Source organism: Rattus norvegicus, chromosome 3 (genome assembly GCF_036323735.1).
Source record: "Rattus norvegicus strain BN/NHsdMcwi chromosome 3, GRCr8, whole genome shotgun sequence".
Taxonomy (NCBI): domain Eukaryota; kingdom Metazoa; phylum Chordata; class Mammalia; order Rodentia; family Muridae; genus Rattus; species Rattus norvegicus.
In genome coordinates, this window is record NC_086021.1 from 188743351 (window position 1) to 188760327 (window position 16977).

The 16977-nt window shown below is 42.9% G+C and overlaps 1 protein-coding gene across 4 annotated transcripts in view; it reads right to left on the reverse strand.

Annotated features, from left to right (window-relative positions):
* Positions 1-16977, reverse strand: part of Gmeb2 (glucocorticoid modulatory element binding protein 2) — a 38168-nt gene that overhangs the window by 3141 nt on the left and 18050 nt on the right. Inside the window, exons 3-9 of one of the 4 annotated variants that reach the window (XM_063284662.1) lie at positions 12198-12295; positions 11390-11517; positions 5238-5341; positions 3913-4070; positions 1272-1343; positions 901-1089; positions 549-671 (exon numbers count right to left, since the gene is read on the reverse strand). In XM_063284662.1, the coding sequence (XP_063140732.1) occupies positions 549-671; positions 901-1089; positions 1272-1343; positions 3913-4070; positions 5238-5341; positions 11390-11517; positions 12198-12295 (872 nt within the window). Of the gene's footprint in view, positions 1-548; positions 672-900; positions 1090-1271; positions 1344-3912; positions 4071-5237; positions 5342-11378; positions 11518-12197; positions 12296-16977 lie in introns of those variants that run through there. The other 3 variants (NM_031803.2, NM_001389211.1, XM_063284663.1) reach the window with 3 other exon arrangements.

Sequence of the window (16977 nt, forward strand, 5' to 3'; positions counted from 1 at the left end):
AAGGAAAGGTTGGCAGCAATGGGTCCTTTAATGGCCCTCAGGATGACCCAAGACCCCAGTTCCAAAGTAGAAGTGCTTAAAAAAACCTTCCCCTCAGCACTAATGTGTTCTAGTGAGTTTCACATGAAGGTTGTTGTTAGACCAAAGCAACCAAGTAAAATGCCTATTCACACACACACATACACACACACACCCGTAGGGCACACATTAAAGTAAAAACACCAGGGAAAACTTATTACTAATATACCAACACCACAGGAGAATCCAGCTCTGGCCGGAGCAGGTATTTTTTTTTTTCCATTTCCCTGTCCTATTCCTTTAAATAACTTGGTTCATCACAAAAAAAGTCAGTAAACAGTGACCTGTGCTTTCTGTACTGACAAGTTCTGACTGCAGCCACTAGAGTCTTACTGTTTTTCCATGTATGATGTCTAGTGTTGTTCTGACTTCTTAGTCCTATGCAGCCATGTCTCAGAAAAGTATATGGATGCACGACTAGAGAGGTGAGGCTACAGACTCCTCAAACCCCACAGGGCTGCTGGGCATACCTGCCAGGTCCCGTGCATACTGTTCTCGAGAACGATCCATCTGGCACTTGTGGCTGGCCAGTACCTTCTTTACCAGATCCAGCATGCCAAAGTTTTGCACGATGTTATTGAGGAGGACAGCATCTGAAAGGGACAATACCAACACTTAGTAAAAATCTAGGCTACTCCTAGAGCTCCTGAATTTCAGTGCTGGGCCGGCTCCTTATGGACCTCTTATGGAGGAGCCAACTCCAAAGACTCTCCTACTGACAACTCCCTTCAGCACAGTGGGGGCCTGTGTTCAGGTTCAGCTTCCATCCCAGCCACATGGCAGGGCCTGGGGCTAGCAGGAGGGAGACTCAGGCCCTCTCACCTCGGAGCTGTAGGGGCGGGTCCTGCACTCGCTGCTGCAGGCCTTTCATGGTTTCCTCCAGCTCCTGTTGAAATTCCTGTATGACTTCATCCAGTAAGCCCGCATCCTTCAGTCCCCGCCAGAATGCAAATGTGTCGTCTATGATGGAGAAAGTCAGGTAGACAGGATACAAATTGATGTACAGAGTAACTGACAACAAGAAGTAGTAAAGGATATCACCTCAGGAGATCAGCACATAAAGCACTGAGTTCCATATAGCCCATAATTTAGCAGGTCAATGGCTGGATCCTACACCCAGCTAGGATCAGATCATGGGTAGATAGTTCCTGCCATGGGCCCACCCATAATCCCGAGAAGCTGAGGGAATATACCTCCAATGGTTGTGGTCCAGTCACCAGGGTCCTCACAGGTCTCTATGGTGATGGTGGCAGGTGAGCCATTCACTGTGGGTAAGGCAGAGCTGTGAGTGAGTGTTACTCTACACTATAGCCCCCAGGACTTTAAGTTCTGATAACCCTTCTAAGGCTTCATTTGAATCCTTCTTTGCCACCCATTTCCACAGAACTGATAAGCACAATACACTAGTATTGCTCTACTTCACACAAAGTACTGAGTTTATTTTCAATCACAGTTAAACACACAAAGAACAGGAAACACCCTCTGAGCCATCATTCAACTTCAGCAGATCCCAACATTTTGCTCCTCTAGTTCTATATGCAAGTCCTTGCAACTGAACCTTGGGAAGGAAACAGGTGTGGAAACTCTCTGCCCACCTTGCCCCTCTCTCTGCCCTATGGGCCATCTCATCTAAATTTGACTGATGCCAGAGCAATCCTAGGACTCATCATATTTCCAATTTTTTATATTAAAAGAGAGACAAACCATCCACTCGAGTATATCACCAAGTACATTTCTGATACCTACAAACTCAATGAACATATAGTTCGTGCTTGGAGGTTCTGGAGTTTCTGACCAAGGCTTCATGCACAGATCTAGCACAGAGGCAGACTCAGAAGCAGGCATATTCCAGAAGCTTTCCAACTGGCCTACTACTCATCAATGTTGTAATGCTTGAGTCATGTATGCATGGAATCAACTGAACAGAAACACCTCTCCATAGCCATATGATATTAAAGCCAAAGACTCATAGAAATCCTAAGCTAAAACACTTAATAACCAGAAATGCTAAGTCCTAACCCCAATTCTGACTTTCCTAGGCACGGCAGCCTTGAGTAGGGGTGCAGGAAGCCTCTTGTTCTGTCAGGAGACGGCACTAGCAGCTCCTATTTGTCCTGGCCTGTTACCTACAACCAATGTTCTTTTTTCAGGAACCACTACTTATTGACTATTTACTGTAAAAGCTATTCTATACATTTCTTTTTTCCATGAGACCTACAAAATACTCCCATGAAATTGGCATGCCAGTTACCGTTTCACTAAGGCTTGCAGGAATAAACTAATAAATGTCCTTCCAGTCATGATGGAGCTACCCATTGATAAACACACCATCAGTTGGAAACACTACAAGGTTGAAAATGCATTAAATTTACTTATCCACCAGATCTCATAACTTCATAATCTAGCTAACTTCAAGTGTACTTAAAACATGTCACTAGCCTCTGAAGGGCTATGACTAATTTTAATAAGGGAAGCCAAATCAGCCACTAAGACCTGGACCACTCACCCCCCACACTGCCTTTTGTTTTGATGTGTCCCAGAAGAGCTCTGCCCTGACCTCCTAATACATCTGGTGCTTTTGGTCCAGGAAAGAGCTAAGCAAAGACACTTGTCAGATCATGGTAAACCATAAACATGGACTAAGGACAGAGCTAACAAAGTCCAGTCCCTGATCTATGACCCTGGGTGACCCTAGGCTTCTGAAGAGGAGAATACAGCACTGCCAGAAGAGCTGAACCCTAACACTGACTCTGCCAAATCTTCACCAACTAGTCTACAACAAAGCACTTTAAAGAACACAGAAGGAACTCATAGGACATCACTCTTCCCCAGCCCCAGATGAGGCTCAATTGGCCTGGTTAAACAGAAAGGCCACAGATCCCTGATCACTTGGAAGTACATGTCAGCTTAACACTGTGGAATGAGAGCTAAGTGACACTGCCAAGAAAGAGAAAACAGCTCAGTTTTACCAAGTAACACAAGGAGCTTAAAACCCAACTTCATTCTCACGTTTACAAAAATCCTCTCTCAAAACTGGACAGAATTCTAGAAAACTGCAGGGCTGCAGTAGTGCATGCCCTTAGTCCCAACACTTGGAGGCAGAGGTAGGTGTGTCTGTCTCTGTGAGTGTGAGGTCAGCATGATCTTCTGGGTTAGTTCTAGGATGGCCAGGGCTACACAGAGAAACCCTGTCTCAAAAAACTGTGAGGGGAGGGGATATACAACTCTGAAGGATAGATATCAACAGAGAGGAATATCCTGAATTGTCACCCAAAATCAAGATGGCAGGAAAGACCTGCATCTAAGTACCAGGAAGAGATCTGAAAAAGACAGTTTTTCAAAGCACCACGGAAAATGTATCTCCAATCCGGGCAAACCTTGAGTGGGAGAGAACAGGCTTGGGAACATAGGCCATCCTTAACCATTCTTTGTATCTCTCTATATGTGAATTACTATTTTAAAATGAAAATAACAGAAATTCTTTAGGATTCCCTATGAACAGACAGGTAGCAGTGGTATGTGCCTGTAATCCCAGCACTCAGGAGGCAGAAACAGACAGATCTCTGTGAGTTCAGGGGCAGCCTGGTTTACAGAGTGAGTTCCAGGACAGCCAGGGCTACACAAACCCTGTCTTGGGGAAAAAAAAAAAAAAAGATTCCCCATTAGCAAAACCAACAAGTTCCCAGACGTGTTTTCAGGAAGGGTACAAAGAAGGCTGACCTAACACTATAGGGCCCCATGTGGAAGGGAACACAGAAGGTGTATGGCAACCAGAGAGGACTGGTCAGGACAGCTGCAAACTGACCTGCAAGACTGGTAGCCTCTTGCACCTACCATCAGCTGCAGCTGGTGTGAGCGGGATGTACTCTGTGGATGTTGGACTGCTCAGGGACACACGGGCCCCTGAGAGGTCAATCTTGGTGCTTCGGCAAGTATTAGAGCAGACCTTGTCATGCTGGTAGAAGTCTAGCTCCCCAGAGTCCATGATCTTCCTGTAGAGAGGCCAGAGCAGTTCGGGTGAGACCTAACTGAAAATACCTCTTTCAACTGTCTAACTGCAGGGGCCAAAGTTACCAACTGGTTCCACTGAGGTAGAATATGGGCTTGACTGCACAAAGCTCAATATAAGTGCAGAACAGGTGACACAGCCACCCCAGGCCACCCACGCAGCATTCCTTCCACAGGAGGAAGATGAAAACACTAGCTAGCTAGTATCTAAATTGTGAGTATGGACCTAGGAAGCAGACCCACAGCTAACATAGGTGGGGAGTGGCTCAGTACTGAAGAAGAGAGGTAGGAATCATTTCCAGCCTTAGCTCTGAGAAGGAAAGAAAGGGAGTTGCTCAAAGCTTTAGACAATATCTAAAGCTATAGTCACTTATTCTCACTTACCAGGGTCTTCCCTTCTAAATACTTCCTCTTTCCTCTTTGAGGTCTTGGATTAAAACTCAACCAGTTTCAACAGCCTATTATAACCCATAAACAGAAAGGTAAAAGGTCTAGCCATACTTAGCCTATGGGCAGTGCTGACCTGAGACAATTCTCACATACCCCCCTCAGCCTGCAATCTCAACAGCTATCCCATCAGACATATCCTAGGGAACAGAGGGGATCTCGGAAATACAAGGCTAAGAACTATGAGAAAGTTTCCAGAGCTGAGTTCTCTGAGGCTAAATTCTGACCACTTTGACAGAAAACAGATACCCGAGGAAGTGGCTACTTAGGAAGTGATGTGGCACTGTTGCTGCAATACTCCTAAGGGAGCATGCTAAATTCCAGACACACAGAAATGGGTATGGCTCTTGGGTCATAAAGAATGTGAGCCTGACATGTCCTAAGTACCTGTGCACTTTGCAAGGGATTTTAATGAAAAGTAATAAAAAGACAGAAGTAAAGGGTGGCATAAAGGACTGTTAAAAAATTAAGCTTAAATATCTATCTATGTACAAATACCAGATTATATCCTTAAGTTTTAATAGTGATATATTCAAAGTATATACACACACATCATCATCACCATTACCATGAAGTAAAGAATTAGTGGAAATTAAAATAAACTTAACCAAAATACCTCGTGTCCAAAAATCTAAGACCAGATGGAAGAGCAGTGGCTGCGAGCCCTTGAGCCCTCCCACCCCTCACGCTGGTCAGATGCCCACCTGAGCATGATGCCGTTCATCCGGATGGCTCTCTTCCAGTCCTTCAGGGTAGACTTCCCTGCCAGATGCACAAACTCCTTTGGGCTGATCACATGTTCATCGTACTAGAAAGAAACACAGTAGAGGACCTTCTCAGCGTGACACAGGCCTGGTGAAACTGTAGCACAGCCTGTTCTCCCTTCCTGCTCCCGCCTGCACTAGGGGTTCACAATAAGGAAGAGAACTATAGATCTATGAGCCACAGGCCTCAGTGTAGAGCACTGACACAGTGTTCTATTGGAATATCCCCAGCAGCCAGTTCTCCACCTGACACTTGGCATGCCATAGCCCCACAAAGGTGTGTTATGTAGGAGATGAGGGGCAGACCACAGCAGAGAAGAAAGCTTTTGTATTCTTCTACAGAAAAGACACAGGAATCTCCTTCTTGTAAATAATTTATTCCTTTAGTGATATGCACCCATATCACATCAGAAAAATGTGATATTAATCAAAACACAAGCATACAGCCTGCCTATGGATGACGCTTTGCCTAGATGGACCCACTAAGAAGCCATAGAAATGCAAACTGCACAGTGTTGTGTTTACAGTGCTCATACATGTCCACCTCAAAGTCAGGAGAATCACACTGTTGACTCAATAGTGTTCTGTGGTTTGGTAGGGCAGAAAGCTTAGAAAAGTAAAACATACTATTCATTTTTGTTAAGCAAACACTGACTAGAAACAAATAATGAAAATAAAGTTCAGATGGACTAGTTTCTGCAGGTAGCATGGTTATAACTGTCATGACCATCTGCTGGTGGAAGTGATTGATGTGCCTGATTCCCTGAGAACCAGTGCATCTCTTGTATCCATAGCAACAGGAAAGAACTCTCTTCACACTGCCGATCAGAGCAGCACTGGAAGACCACTGTAGTGACCAGCATCCAGCCCTTCATCCTGCAATTACCTCTGCTCATCTGACCTTGCCTTCCTGGCCTGATCCTGTTCATGTCTGTCACTCTGGTTCCAAGAACCTATTCTGTTTGCTCCCCTTTCCTTTCCTCACCTCATGTGGGATGATGGCTCACTCCATTCCTTTTCTTCATGCTCTGTGCTGGGTCTTGACTGTCAAGGGCACTAACCACTGGAGCTACTGTGCAGCTAGTATCCCCTTGTTGATTTATTTACTTGCTTTTTTGCATTTGAGAGAAGATCTTGCTGTGTGCCCCTGGCTGGCCTGGTAATTACTATGTGGTCCAGGCTGGTGTCAAGCCATCCTCCTGCATTAGTCTCTCGAATGCTAGAATTCCTATTAGCATTTGTACCATCCCTGGCTACCCAGCATTTCATCCCCTCAGTACTGTCCTTGTGTCTCTTACCCTCCTTTCCCCCTTATACCTATGTTCTGTCTGGGGTCTCTTTCCTCTACATGAAACATATTCAGAGCATTCTTTGGAGAAGGTATGCTGATGCAACTTAGTTTTGTCTGAAAATGTCTATTTCATACTTATGTTCAGGGATAGCTTTACAATGATTCTCTTGTACCATAGCGAGAATCTACCACTATACAGTCTCTGGCTCTACTTCATTGCCTTTCCGATTCTCCTGAGCAATCTCCCTCTGCTCTCTAGCCATTTTTATTAGGGGTGGGGGTACTTATTTGTTGGAGGTATGATCTCACTGTGTAGTCCTTGCTGGCCTAGAACTCTCTATGTAGACTAGGCTGACACTGAACTAAGAATTCTGCCTTGTCTCTGCTTCCTGAGTGTATTTAATATATACACCATCATATTAACAAGTTGGCTCTTGTTATTTTGTTTTGGGTATTGAAACCAAGGCCTCACACGTATTAGGCTACATCCTCAACTTTCTGACCATTTTAAGAATTTTTGACCCTGCTTTACTACGATGTTATCTATGGGATATTTGCATTTTATCTGATTTTATTTTTATATAATTTCAAACTTATGGAATTACAAGGATAATTTAGGAACTCCACTACACTTTTCTTCAGAATCAGAGCTATTTCACTAGACCCTTCTGTACCACTGCAACCTACAAAGATATGTATATGCATGTCATCTAGACTGGTGAGGCCCTTAGCCCTTGACCTCATAGTACACAGACACAGACACAGTACACAGACACAGTCACAGACACAGTAACAGATGCAGACATAGTGTACAGATACAGTACACAGACACAGACATAGTACACAGACACAAACATAGTACACAGACACAGTACACAGACACAGACATAGTACACAGACACAGACATAGTACACAGAAGTACACAAACAGACACAGTACACAGACACAGACATAGACACATAGTACACATACACAGACATAGGTACACATACACAGACATAGCATATATACACAGACATAGTATATATACAGACACAGTACACAGACACGGTACACAGACACAGACACGGTACACAGACACAGACATAGTACACAGACACAGACATAGTACACAGACACAGACATAGTACACATACAAAGACACAGTACACAGACACAATCATAGACATAGACACAGACTAGGATCAAGGTACTCTGATACAATCATGAAACAGCTTCCCAGATCAGGAAATCATCAGTGTATTAGTGTCCAATTGCAGTCCATATCCAACTACACCAATTATCACAATTACAGCCTTTCTCCCTGTTTTGTCTTGATACTGAACTCAAACCAAGAATGACCACAAAGTTTATTAAATAAAGTCTTTCATAAAATCACTTCCCAAACTGCCTTTATCTTTTTTTCTTTTGCATTTTTTAAAGAGTATAGGTCAGGTTTTTATTTATTTATTTTTTTGAGAATTCATGTGTATGAGTGTTCTTCTTACATGTATGCATGTGAGTGAAACATGAACATGCCTGGTGTCTGAGCTGGTCAGAAGATGGCATAGGATCCCCTGGAACTAGAGTTATAGATATAGTTTTATATAGAGAGAGTTGCCATGTGGATGCTAGAAATTGAACCTAGATCTCTTGACTACTAAGCCATTTTACAATCTTGCTTTTGTTGCTATTTGACAGGATTTCTTTTTGATTTTTTGAGACATGGTTTCTTTGTGTAGCCTTAGCTGTCCTAGAACTTGTTCTACAAAGCTATACAGAGGTCAGGTGGGCCTTGAAATCACAGAGATCCACCTGCCTTGGCCTCCTGAGTGCTGGGATTAAAGGCCTGTGCCACTACCCCAGTTTTGTTTTGTTATTATTGTTATCTGTTTTGTTTTGAAAGCAGGGTTTCACTGTGTAGCTCTGGCTGTCCAAGAACTTGCTATGCACCCCACGTTAACCTGGGACTCACAGAGATCTGCCTGTCTCTGTCTTCATATGTTAAGATTAAAGGCATGTACTACCGTGTGTGGCTCTACAGGTTAGGTATTTTATTATAGTTCTGTCTCCCAATGTGTGTTTGAAGTTTGTCTCAGGAGTTTGTACACCTAGCCCACCACTCCTTCCATATTCGCTGGTGGACCTTCTCAGGAAATCGTGCTTCTCTCTATGGACATACCCAATAAAAGTAAGTGTACTTAATATAGATAAGAAAAATAACATGAAATGCATTGCAATAAACTTATCTTATTTCCTAGTCATTAGGCCATTGCCAAGGAGTCAGTAACCTCCAAGCCCCTTTCTTTCGGACACTGTATCCTAACTTCTGCTTTTTCTTGCAGCACCTCCCACAGACTATTTTTATAGAGAAAAAAAAAGTTGCATGCATACTATCCATATCCTCCACTACTTTTAAACTTACTGTTGGTAAAATAAAGATCATGACTAGCTTCCTATCAGCACTGAGTTATAACTTAAGGAAAATTAACAGAAAAATGCAGGAGGATCCTTACTACTGTCCAAGGTATCACTGATGAATAGAATCTAAAGAAACTAGTCAATTTTTTTTGGTGTGTGTGTGTGTGTATATACATGTTTATCCACATGTATGGAGGCCATATGTGGTTTGAATGAGAATATGTACCATAGACTCATATATTTGAATCCTCAGTCCCCAGTTGATAAAACTATTTGGGAAAGATAATGAGATCTGGCCTTCTTGTAGAAGGCATGGCATGGGAGCGAGGTTTCAAACACTCACACCACTACAACAACCTTATTCTCTCTCTCTCTCTCTCTCTCTCTCTCTCTCTCTCTCTCTCTCTCTCTCTTTCTCTCTCTCTCTCTCATTCCCTCCCTCCTTCCCTCCCTCTGCCATGACTATGACTTAGGATGGAAGCTCTCAACTGATGCCCTAGTGCCATGCCTCCCTACCTGCTGCCATATTCCCCACCATGATGGCCATAGACTCTAACCTTCTGGAACCATGAGCCCCAATAAATTCTTTCTGTTTAATTTAACATTAAATTATTTCAGATGGGAGCTTTTCTGTTTGTCTGGGAATCCTTTAGTCTTTCAAAAGACAGACTGCAGTCTTCTCTAATTATGAAGTCTCTAGTCTCCTTCCCTGCTGACAGATTTGCTATCTCTTTTCCTCCTGCTTTCACTTGCCGCTTTCTTATATCTATGAACTGAGCTTTGGATGAAGTCTTTGGTTCTACACTCCCAATCACTAACCTTCTCTTCAGCTATGTCTAATCTGAAACTGATCCCCCAAATATTTGGTTTTAATTCTACCCATTTCTAGATTTTTTTTTGTGTGTGTGTCTAATAGCTTATATTTTACTCATGTTCAGGTTTCTCTTTTATTACTGAGATAAATTATTTCGAGTCAGAAGGTGGCTCGGTTGGTAAAGTGCTTGTTGCACAAACATAAGGGATCTGTTTGGATCCCCAGAACCAACATAAAAACCTGGGTACAGTGGTACATGTCTGTATCCTAGTTATGAGCTATTCTGTGTCTACACATGCTCTCCCAGGGTACCTTGTTCCCTGTATCCAGTGCTCTGCTCTCCCAGGGTACCTTGTTCCCTGTATCCAGTGCTCTGCTCTCTTTATATGTGAGGCACTCTTCCCCTCCTTAGAATTTTGCAGAAATTACATACAGTAAAGGTGACTTCCTCAAAGAGGACTTTTCAACTATTTCTGTCAATTTTTGGGAGAAGTCAGGCCAGAAATTACTTAAAACTAAGTTCCTCTCTGATGGAGGTTCTAACCATACTGCCAGAGGCCAGTGTTCTAAAGAGCAAGATTCTACTCTCATTGCTTAAACTGGGGGTGCAAGCATTCTGTTCAGGGTGAACAGAGGAGGGCTGATGTCATGAATCCTATCAGTACCAATTTTAGAGAACAGCCCCTCCCTAAACACATTCCATGAGGAACCCCAAGTTTCACCTTCTTGCACCCAGCAGACAAAACTGAGATAACACAAGTCTCGAGCAAGAGCAAGACTCAGCATCAGTCTGTGTATTCTACCCACACTGGGGCCCTAGAACTGATGACCTTGAACTTTTGCCACCTTAAAATAGCTTTATGGTGGGATAGAGATGGTCAGTAGTTGAGAATACGTGTTTCCTTGCAGAGGACCTACAGTCAATTCCCAGAACCCACATGATAGATCACAATCATTCACAACTCCAGTTCCATGGGATGGGATGCCCTCTTCTGGCCTCCTCAGGAAATAGGCATGCACGTGGTGCACACACACACATGCAAGCAAAACATTCACACAAATAAAATAAAATAAATTAATTTAAACCAGCTTTATGAATACACCTTAGCGAGCTGTTTCAATATAAGATGAGTTTAGGTACTAACCTACCATGTTGCCAGAAAGGAAATACCTTTCCCACTCAACATTCCCTAGCTACTAAAAGAGTTTCTTCAGAGTATACTTTAGTCTGTCAAACAAAGCCACTTGCAACTCAGAGGCCATAGCTTCTACCAAATACCTAACAAAAATAATTGTACTTAATATAAATAAGAAAAATGACAAGAACTACACTGTCATAAACTTATCCTCCTTCAAATTAAGTATTTCTTCTCACTAACCTGTCTCTGTTGCTTCGCCTCAGCCAAAATTACTCTCGCTTTTCCTTACTACACTCATCAGTCCCGGAGATTATCTGTTGTGCCTCCTCTGTCTCCCCAGGCCCATGAGATTCAGCCTCCAGAGGAGTCCAGTGTAGGCGGATGCCACCCCCAACCCCCAGGCAGGAGGAAGTGCAGGTAAAGGTGTGCGCCTCACCTGACCCTCACCTGAACACATTTCACATTGATTCCAGGGCACACAAACTTCCTCCAGATGAGGTTAGCTCTGCTGTCTCCACAAGTGATGGGGTACACAATTTCAGCCTCTAAGTTCTCCCCCTCTTCAGCCATCTTCACTTCTCACAGACACATGGACAAGAGAAAGTAGAAACAGAAAATCAGTTATAAACTTTCCAGAGCATTTCCTACAAATGTGGAAAGCCACTACCAACCTGGAACCAACGAGAGCCAAGAAGGCCTGAAACAGAGCCCACAAGTAGGGGTTCCCATCAATCTCAAGGAGAATTTCAAATGAATTCACAAAACAGACTTAACTAGCTATCAATAACTTAACCACAATATTAATATAAACTCATTAAACAATGTTCAATTAAAGAACCATGTTAGAAGACAAATCAAGCTATGGTTGAGATACTGTTAGAGAAACAAGTCTTAGGTATCCCAACTCTTTAATCTGGATAACACAAGGGTTCACAGATATTAAAATCACTGACTGGTAGTCAGAGGAAACAGGGAGGAGATAGTAGCAAGACAACAAGTTCAAAAGAGAAAAAAAGCTAAAAGATTTGGGGTGACTCTTCTTTCTTTTTTCCATCAGTGGCTGGTTGAAGTAGCTCTTATTTCAGATGCAATGTGATCCTCCCTCTTAAGAAGAGGCAGGACCTGAGAACAGCCCAAACAAGGGCCTCGCTTGCCTTGGCTGCTACCTCAATTGCTGGACTGTCCTGCAACCAACCAAGTAGGCAGAAGGCAGCTTCCTACCTAATACAGCTTCCCAGCCAATAGGGTTTCCTACCTAACACGGCTTCCTTGAGCTGTGAGGAGGCTGTAAAGGCAGCAGCAGCTGCAGCTGCTGCATTTTCTGTTTCCATGTTATCTTCTGTCAAATCACCCCTGGTAGACAGAGAAAAAGAATATCAGAATCACCAAGTGCACACTTTGTAGCCTCTAGCATACCTACAGTGTGGAAGGATGACAGTCAGTATTGACACACCAATTATACTTTTCTTTTTTAAGATTTATTTATTTATATGTGAGTAAACCGTTGATGTCTTCAGACACACCAGAAGAGGGCATTGGATCCCATTACAGATGGCTGTGAGCCACCGTGTGGTTACTGGGAATTGAACTCAGGACCTCTGGAAGAGCAGCCAGTGCTCTTAACCACTGAGCCGTCTCTCTAGCTCCCAATTATACTTTTCTAACTTCATTCAGAAATCATGGTGGCTATATAGTCAGAGGAGAGTACAGACAAATGTCTATGTCATCACCCTCAGGAGAATAGAGGGTGCATTGTCTGTTCCATTTTTGTTTTCCTCCAGTGCCCAGAATGGCATGGACAAGCAAATCCAATGTGAGGAACTTACAGAAGCAACAAATGCTTATGTGGGAATTCAAAGCCCTTCTTTATCTCCTTAATAAAGTTTTCTACTTCCAATATAATGATTTCATATTGTTACCAAAGTTGCTAAAAATATAAAATTTATACAGCTTTAGAAATCAAACTGTTCTGAGCTATATACTCAGAAAATACAAAATTTTTGAAAAAAAAATTTATCTTGACCAACCCTTACCTTATACCAAAATAAATTATAAACAAACCAAAAGCAAAGGCAAAAGGTGAAACCACATATTACTGAAAAAAATTTTAAAAGGAGAAAATTAGTAGTAGTTATAAAGTGGTAACCATTTCTCTAATATACAAAGTCCAAAATCACAAAAAGGATACCTTTAGATTAAAAATTCAAAACACCTGAGGATGCCTCCCAGCCCAGAGTACCTACCTAACTAATATGTACAAACACTGGATTTGATTTTCCAGTAACACATAAAACTGGGCAGAAGGCAAAGGAACCAGAAATTGAAGGTCATCCTCAAAAATACAGTATATTTGAGGCTAGCCTGGGCTACAAGATCCTATTTCAAAATAAACAATCAAAAATAGAAGCCAGGGCCAGTGAGATAGCTCAGCAGGTAAAAGTCTTCTGACCTCCATATGTGCACTGTGTGTGTGTGTGTGTGTGTGTGTGTGTGTGTGTGTGTGTGTCTGTCTGTGTGTGTGTGTGTGTGTCTGTGTGTGTGTAGGGGGATCACTTTAAGTTCCAGAGAAGCCTAGTCTACTTGGCTTATCTAGGGTTACATATCAAGACCCCACTTCAAACGTCCTCCAAAATTAAAAAGAAATTAACAAATAAAATTAGGAGCTAGAGATATGGCTCAAAAGTTAAGAATACTTGCTACTTTTACAGAGGACCTTGGTTCAATCCCAGCACCCATATAGTAGTTCACAACTACCTATTACTTAAGTTCTAGGGGCTCCAGTGTCCTCTTCTGACTTTACTGGCACTGCATGTACATGATACACTAGAATACATGCAGGCAAAAGAAAAGACATGTATATACACATACAATAAAAATGTAAAACTCTGTCTCTGTTTTGTTTTGAGACAGGATCTCACTACGATGCTTTGCCTGGCTCACAGAGATCCACCTTCCTCTGTCCCCCAAATGCTGAGATTAAAGGTATACGTCATTACACTCCATAAATAAATAAATACATAAATAAATAAGATTAAGATCTTAGATTGGTGAGAAAGTCTGATGACCCGAGTTCAATCCCTAGAACCTATATAAAAGTGGAAAGAAGAACCAATTACTCCAAGTTGCTCTCTGACTTCCACACAAATACCATGGCACACTCACAATAAATTAAAAACAAAACAACAAAAAACCCTTTTAGTATGGGGGGAAAGACACCATAAAAAGTTTTTTTTTGTTGGTTTTTTTCTTTTTGAGACAGGGTTTCTCTGGGTAGTCCTGGCTGTCCTGGAACTCACTCTCTCGACCAAGATAGCCTCCACTCAGAGATCCACCTGGTAGTGGGCGTCACTGTTTTTCAGCCATGGTGAGCAGAATATTGTGGTGAATAGACATAAGCGGGCAAAGTTGCTTCCTGGGCTGGGATTAACGGTGTGCACCTCTACCACCCAGCCTTATAAACAACTTTTTAAGAGAGAACTCGAGAACAGTTGGAGGGCAATCTACTGAAGGCCAAGATCAGAGTCATCAGAAACCTGTGAGGAGATTGTTTCTAATTCCTAAGAAATGCAAATTAAAGAAAATGGTGAGGGCTGGGATGCTCAGTGGTAGAGTGTTTACCTAGTGTTACCAAGGACGTGGGTTCAATCTCCGGCACTGGGAGTAAAATGAGTGAAAAAGCACTTTCGCCTAGATGGTCCAAAGATGTATCTATCACTAAGATATTTGTGGGAGAAGGTTGATGGGCTGATAGTACAGGAGTGGAATGGCAGCATCTCAACATAGCTAGAAACACCAAGAGGGCACGTGTCATGATTTAGATACAAGGTAGCTGTTGAAGGCTTTGTTCCCAGTAGAGCTGTATTCAGAGCTGGAACTTTTGGGAGAAGTGACTGGGTCATGAAAGCTCTGACTTTATCAATTGATTAATCACTTGATGGATGATAATACGATGGCATTATTAAGAGGTAGTGGGAAGTAAAAGTCTAATTTAGAAAAGTAGATCATTAGGAGTATAGTCTAGAAGGATATAGCTGGTCCCTAGATCTTCCTGTCATTTTCTGTCTCCTAGCTGCCAGGGATGAGCAACTTTGCCCTGTCGAGTACATTTACCACAATATTCCACTTCACCATGGCTGAAAAATAATGAAGCTCACTATCCTGCTCTGAAACCACTGAAATCATAAACTCAAATCACCTCTTTTCCCTTTTAAACTGTTTCTCTCAGGTATTTGTTACAGTGAGGAAAAACTGATTAACAAGTAGTAGTAGTATCCCTCCCCCCCAACTAAAAACCCATGTGAGGGCACTGTGTCCATTACTTACAAAATACATGCCCTCTGACCTAGTATCCCCACTACTAGGAATCAATTCTACCCAGTATTTCCACTTAGATCTGTGCGGAGCCAATGCAAACTGCCTTAACCAGGAACCTTATCTATTCTGGAAACTGGGAGGCTATTCGGACAATCTTGGGAAAGTCTAGTATGACAGTGTTCATGACAACTGAATGTGGAGTATATGTACCTATCTGTACGGTTTCATTCGACATACACACTATCAGGACTAGCTGTGGGCATTCTTTTTATTCCCTTGATTTCCTTTATGACAGAGGTCTTGTAAGTGCTAGATCTCAGAAAGGGGACACAGAGCTCACAAATTCCCACAGTTCACCATAATCTACAGAAACAAGGACATGGGCCAACAAATTGAGTCAAGCTAGAGACAGTATTTGTCTGGCATGAAGCCAGGACCCAAAGGGTAATTTTTCAGCAGAATCTCAAAAGACTGTGAATCAGCCATGGAGAAGTGGCTTGCTTAGCACTCAAAGTGGGCTGTGGGCCCATGAGTTTCCTTCTGAGGCAGGGAATTGGGAGGTACCTCCAGCAGGGCCAAGGTTGGGGAAGACCTTTGGATCTTTAAACAGTGCACAGATATATCAGGTTCACATATTATAGAGGGCATTCTGGCAATAGAGTAAAGAACAGATTTTAGGGGTGGGAAACAGGCTAAGAAAACACTTATGGACAGGAAAAAGAACCTCAGCAGCAGGAAAGACTGAAGAACAAGGGACAAAAGCCAAGGACCATGGTACCAATAAAAGAAGACCTGAAGATAGGCTGTCTTAAGACTGCAGCACAAGAGTTAGTCCATGGTCCTGGGAAAAGAGTAAAGCAGAGCATGACAGAAAAAGTAACTGTGGGATACCCAGATAGAATCTGGTTAGGAGACTGCCAAGTGTCCACTCACAGAACCAGCACACAAATGCCTAGGCCCCTGGAGGCTTAAGAATACGCACAGGGAAACCTGCTTACAGGTCATACCTAGAAGCATCTTTCTCATAGCTCTGCAGCCAGGGCCCCTCATGGGCAGCCTTTATCCTACCTCCCAAGTGCTGGCTGTTATTAAAAGTGTGTACTACCATACCTCATTTGAGTTTACTGTGTTTAGGTTTTTTGCCGTTTGTTTTTTGAGACAGGTTCTCACTGTATCACTGTGTAGCCCTAGCTGGCCTGGAACTCAGAAGTCCATCTGCCTCTGCCTCTCAACTGCAGTTATTAATCAAAGGTCTGAGCCACACCAGGCAGTTTACTACCTCTGAACTTCACATGAATCACAGACGTGCCTTCTCTTGGTCCTCTTTTCTTTACTAACAGGTCTCTGGCATCCAGAGCTACTAGCAAGGCTGTGTAGCCTTCTCTCCTGTGGCTAGATGGTGTTCAGTCTACAAAATGTCCACAAACATTACCCAAGTGATGGGCAATTTTCTAAGCAAGTCTGCAATTCATCAGAGGTCAGTACTTGGCACAGACAAGGGATTCCTCAGTCAGAGCTTTTGTGAATAAGAGGGTCTTGGACAGCCTGCCCAGGGGTTAAGAGCTGCTGCTCTTCCAGTGAACCTGGGTTCAATCCCAAACACCCACAGGGAGTTCAAAGCTGTCTGTAATTCCAGTTCCACAAGATTCAACACTCCCCTTTGGCGTTCTACCCAAAAGGCACCCAAGTGGTACAAAGACATACATGCAGGCAAAACAGTC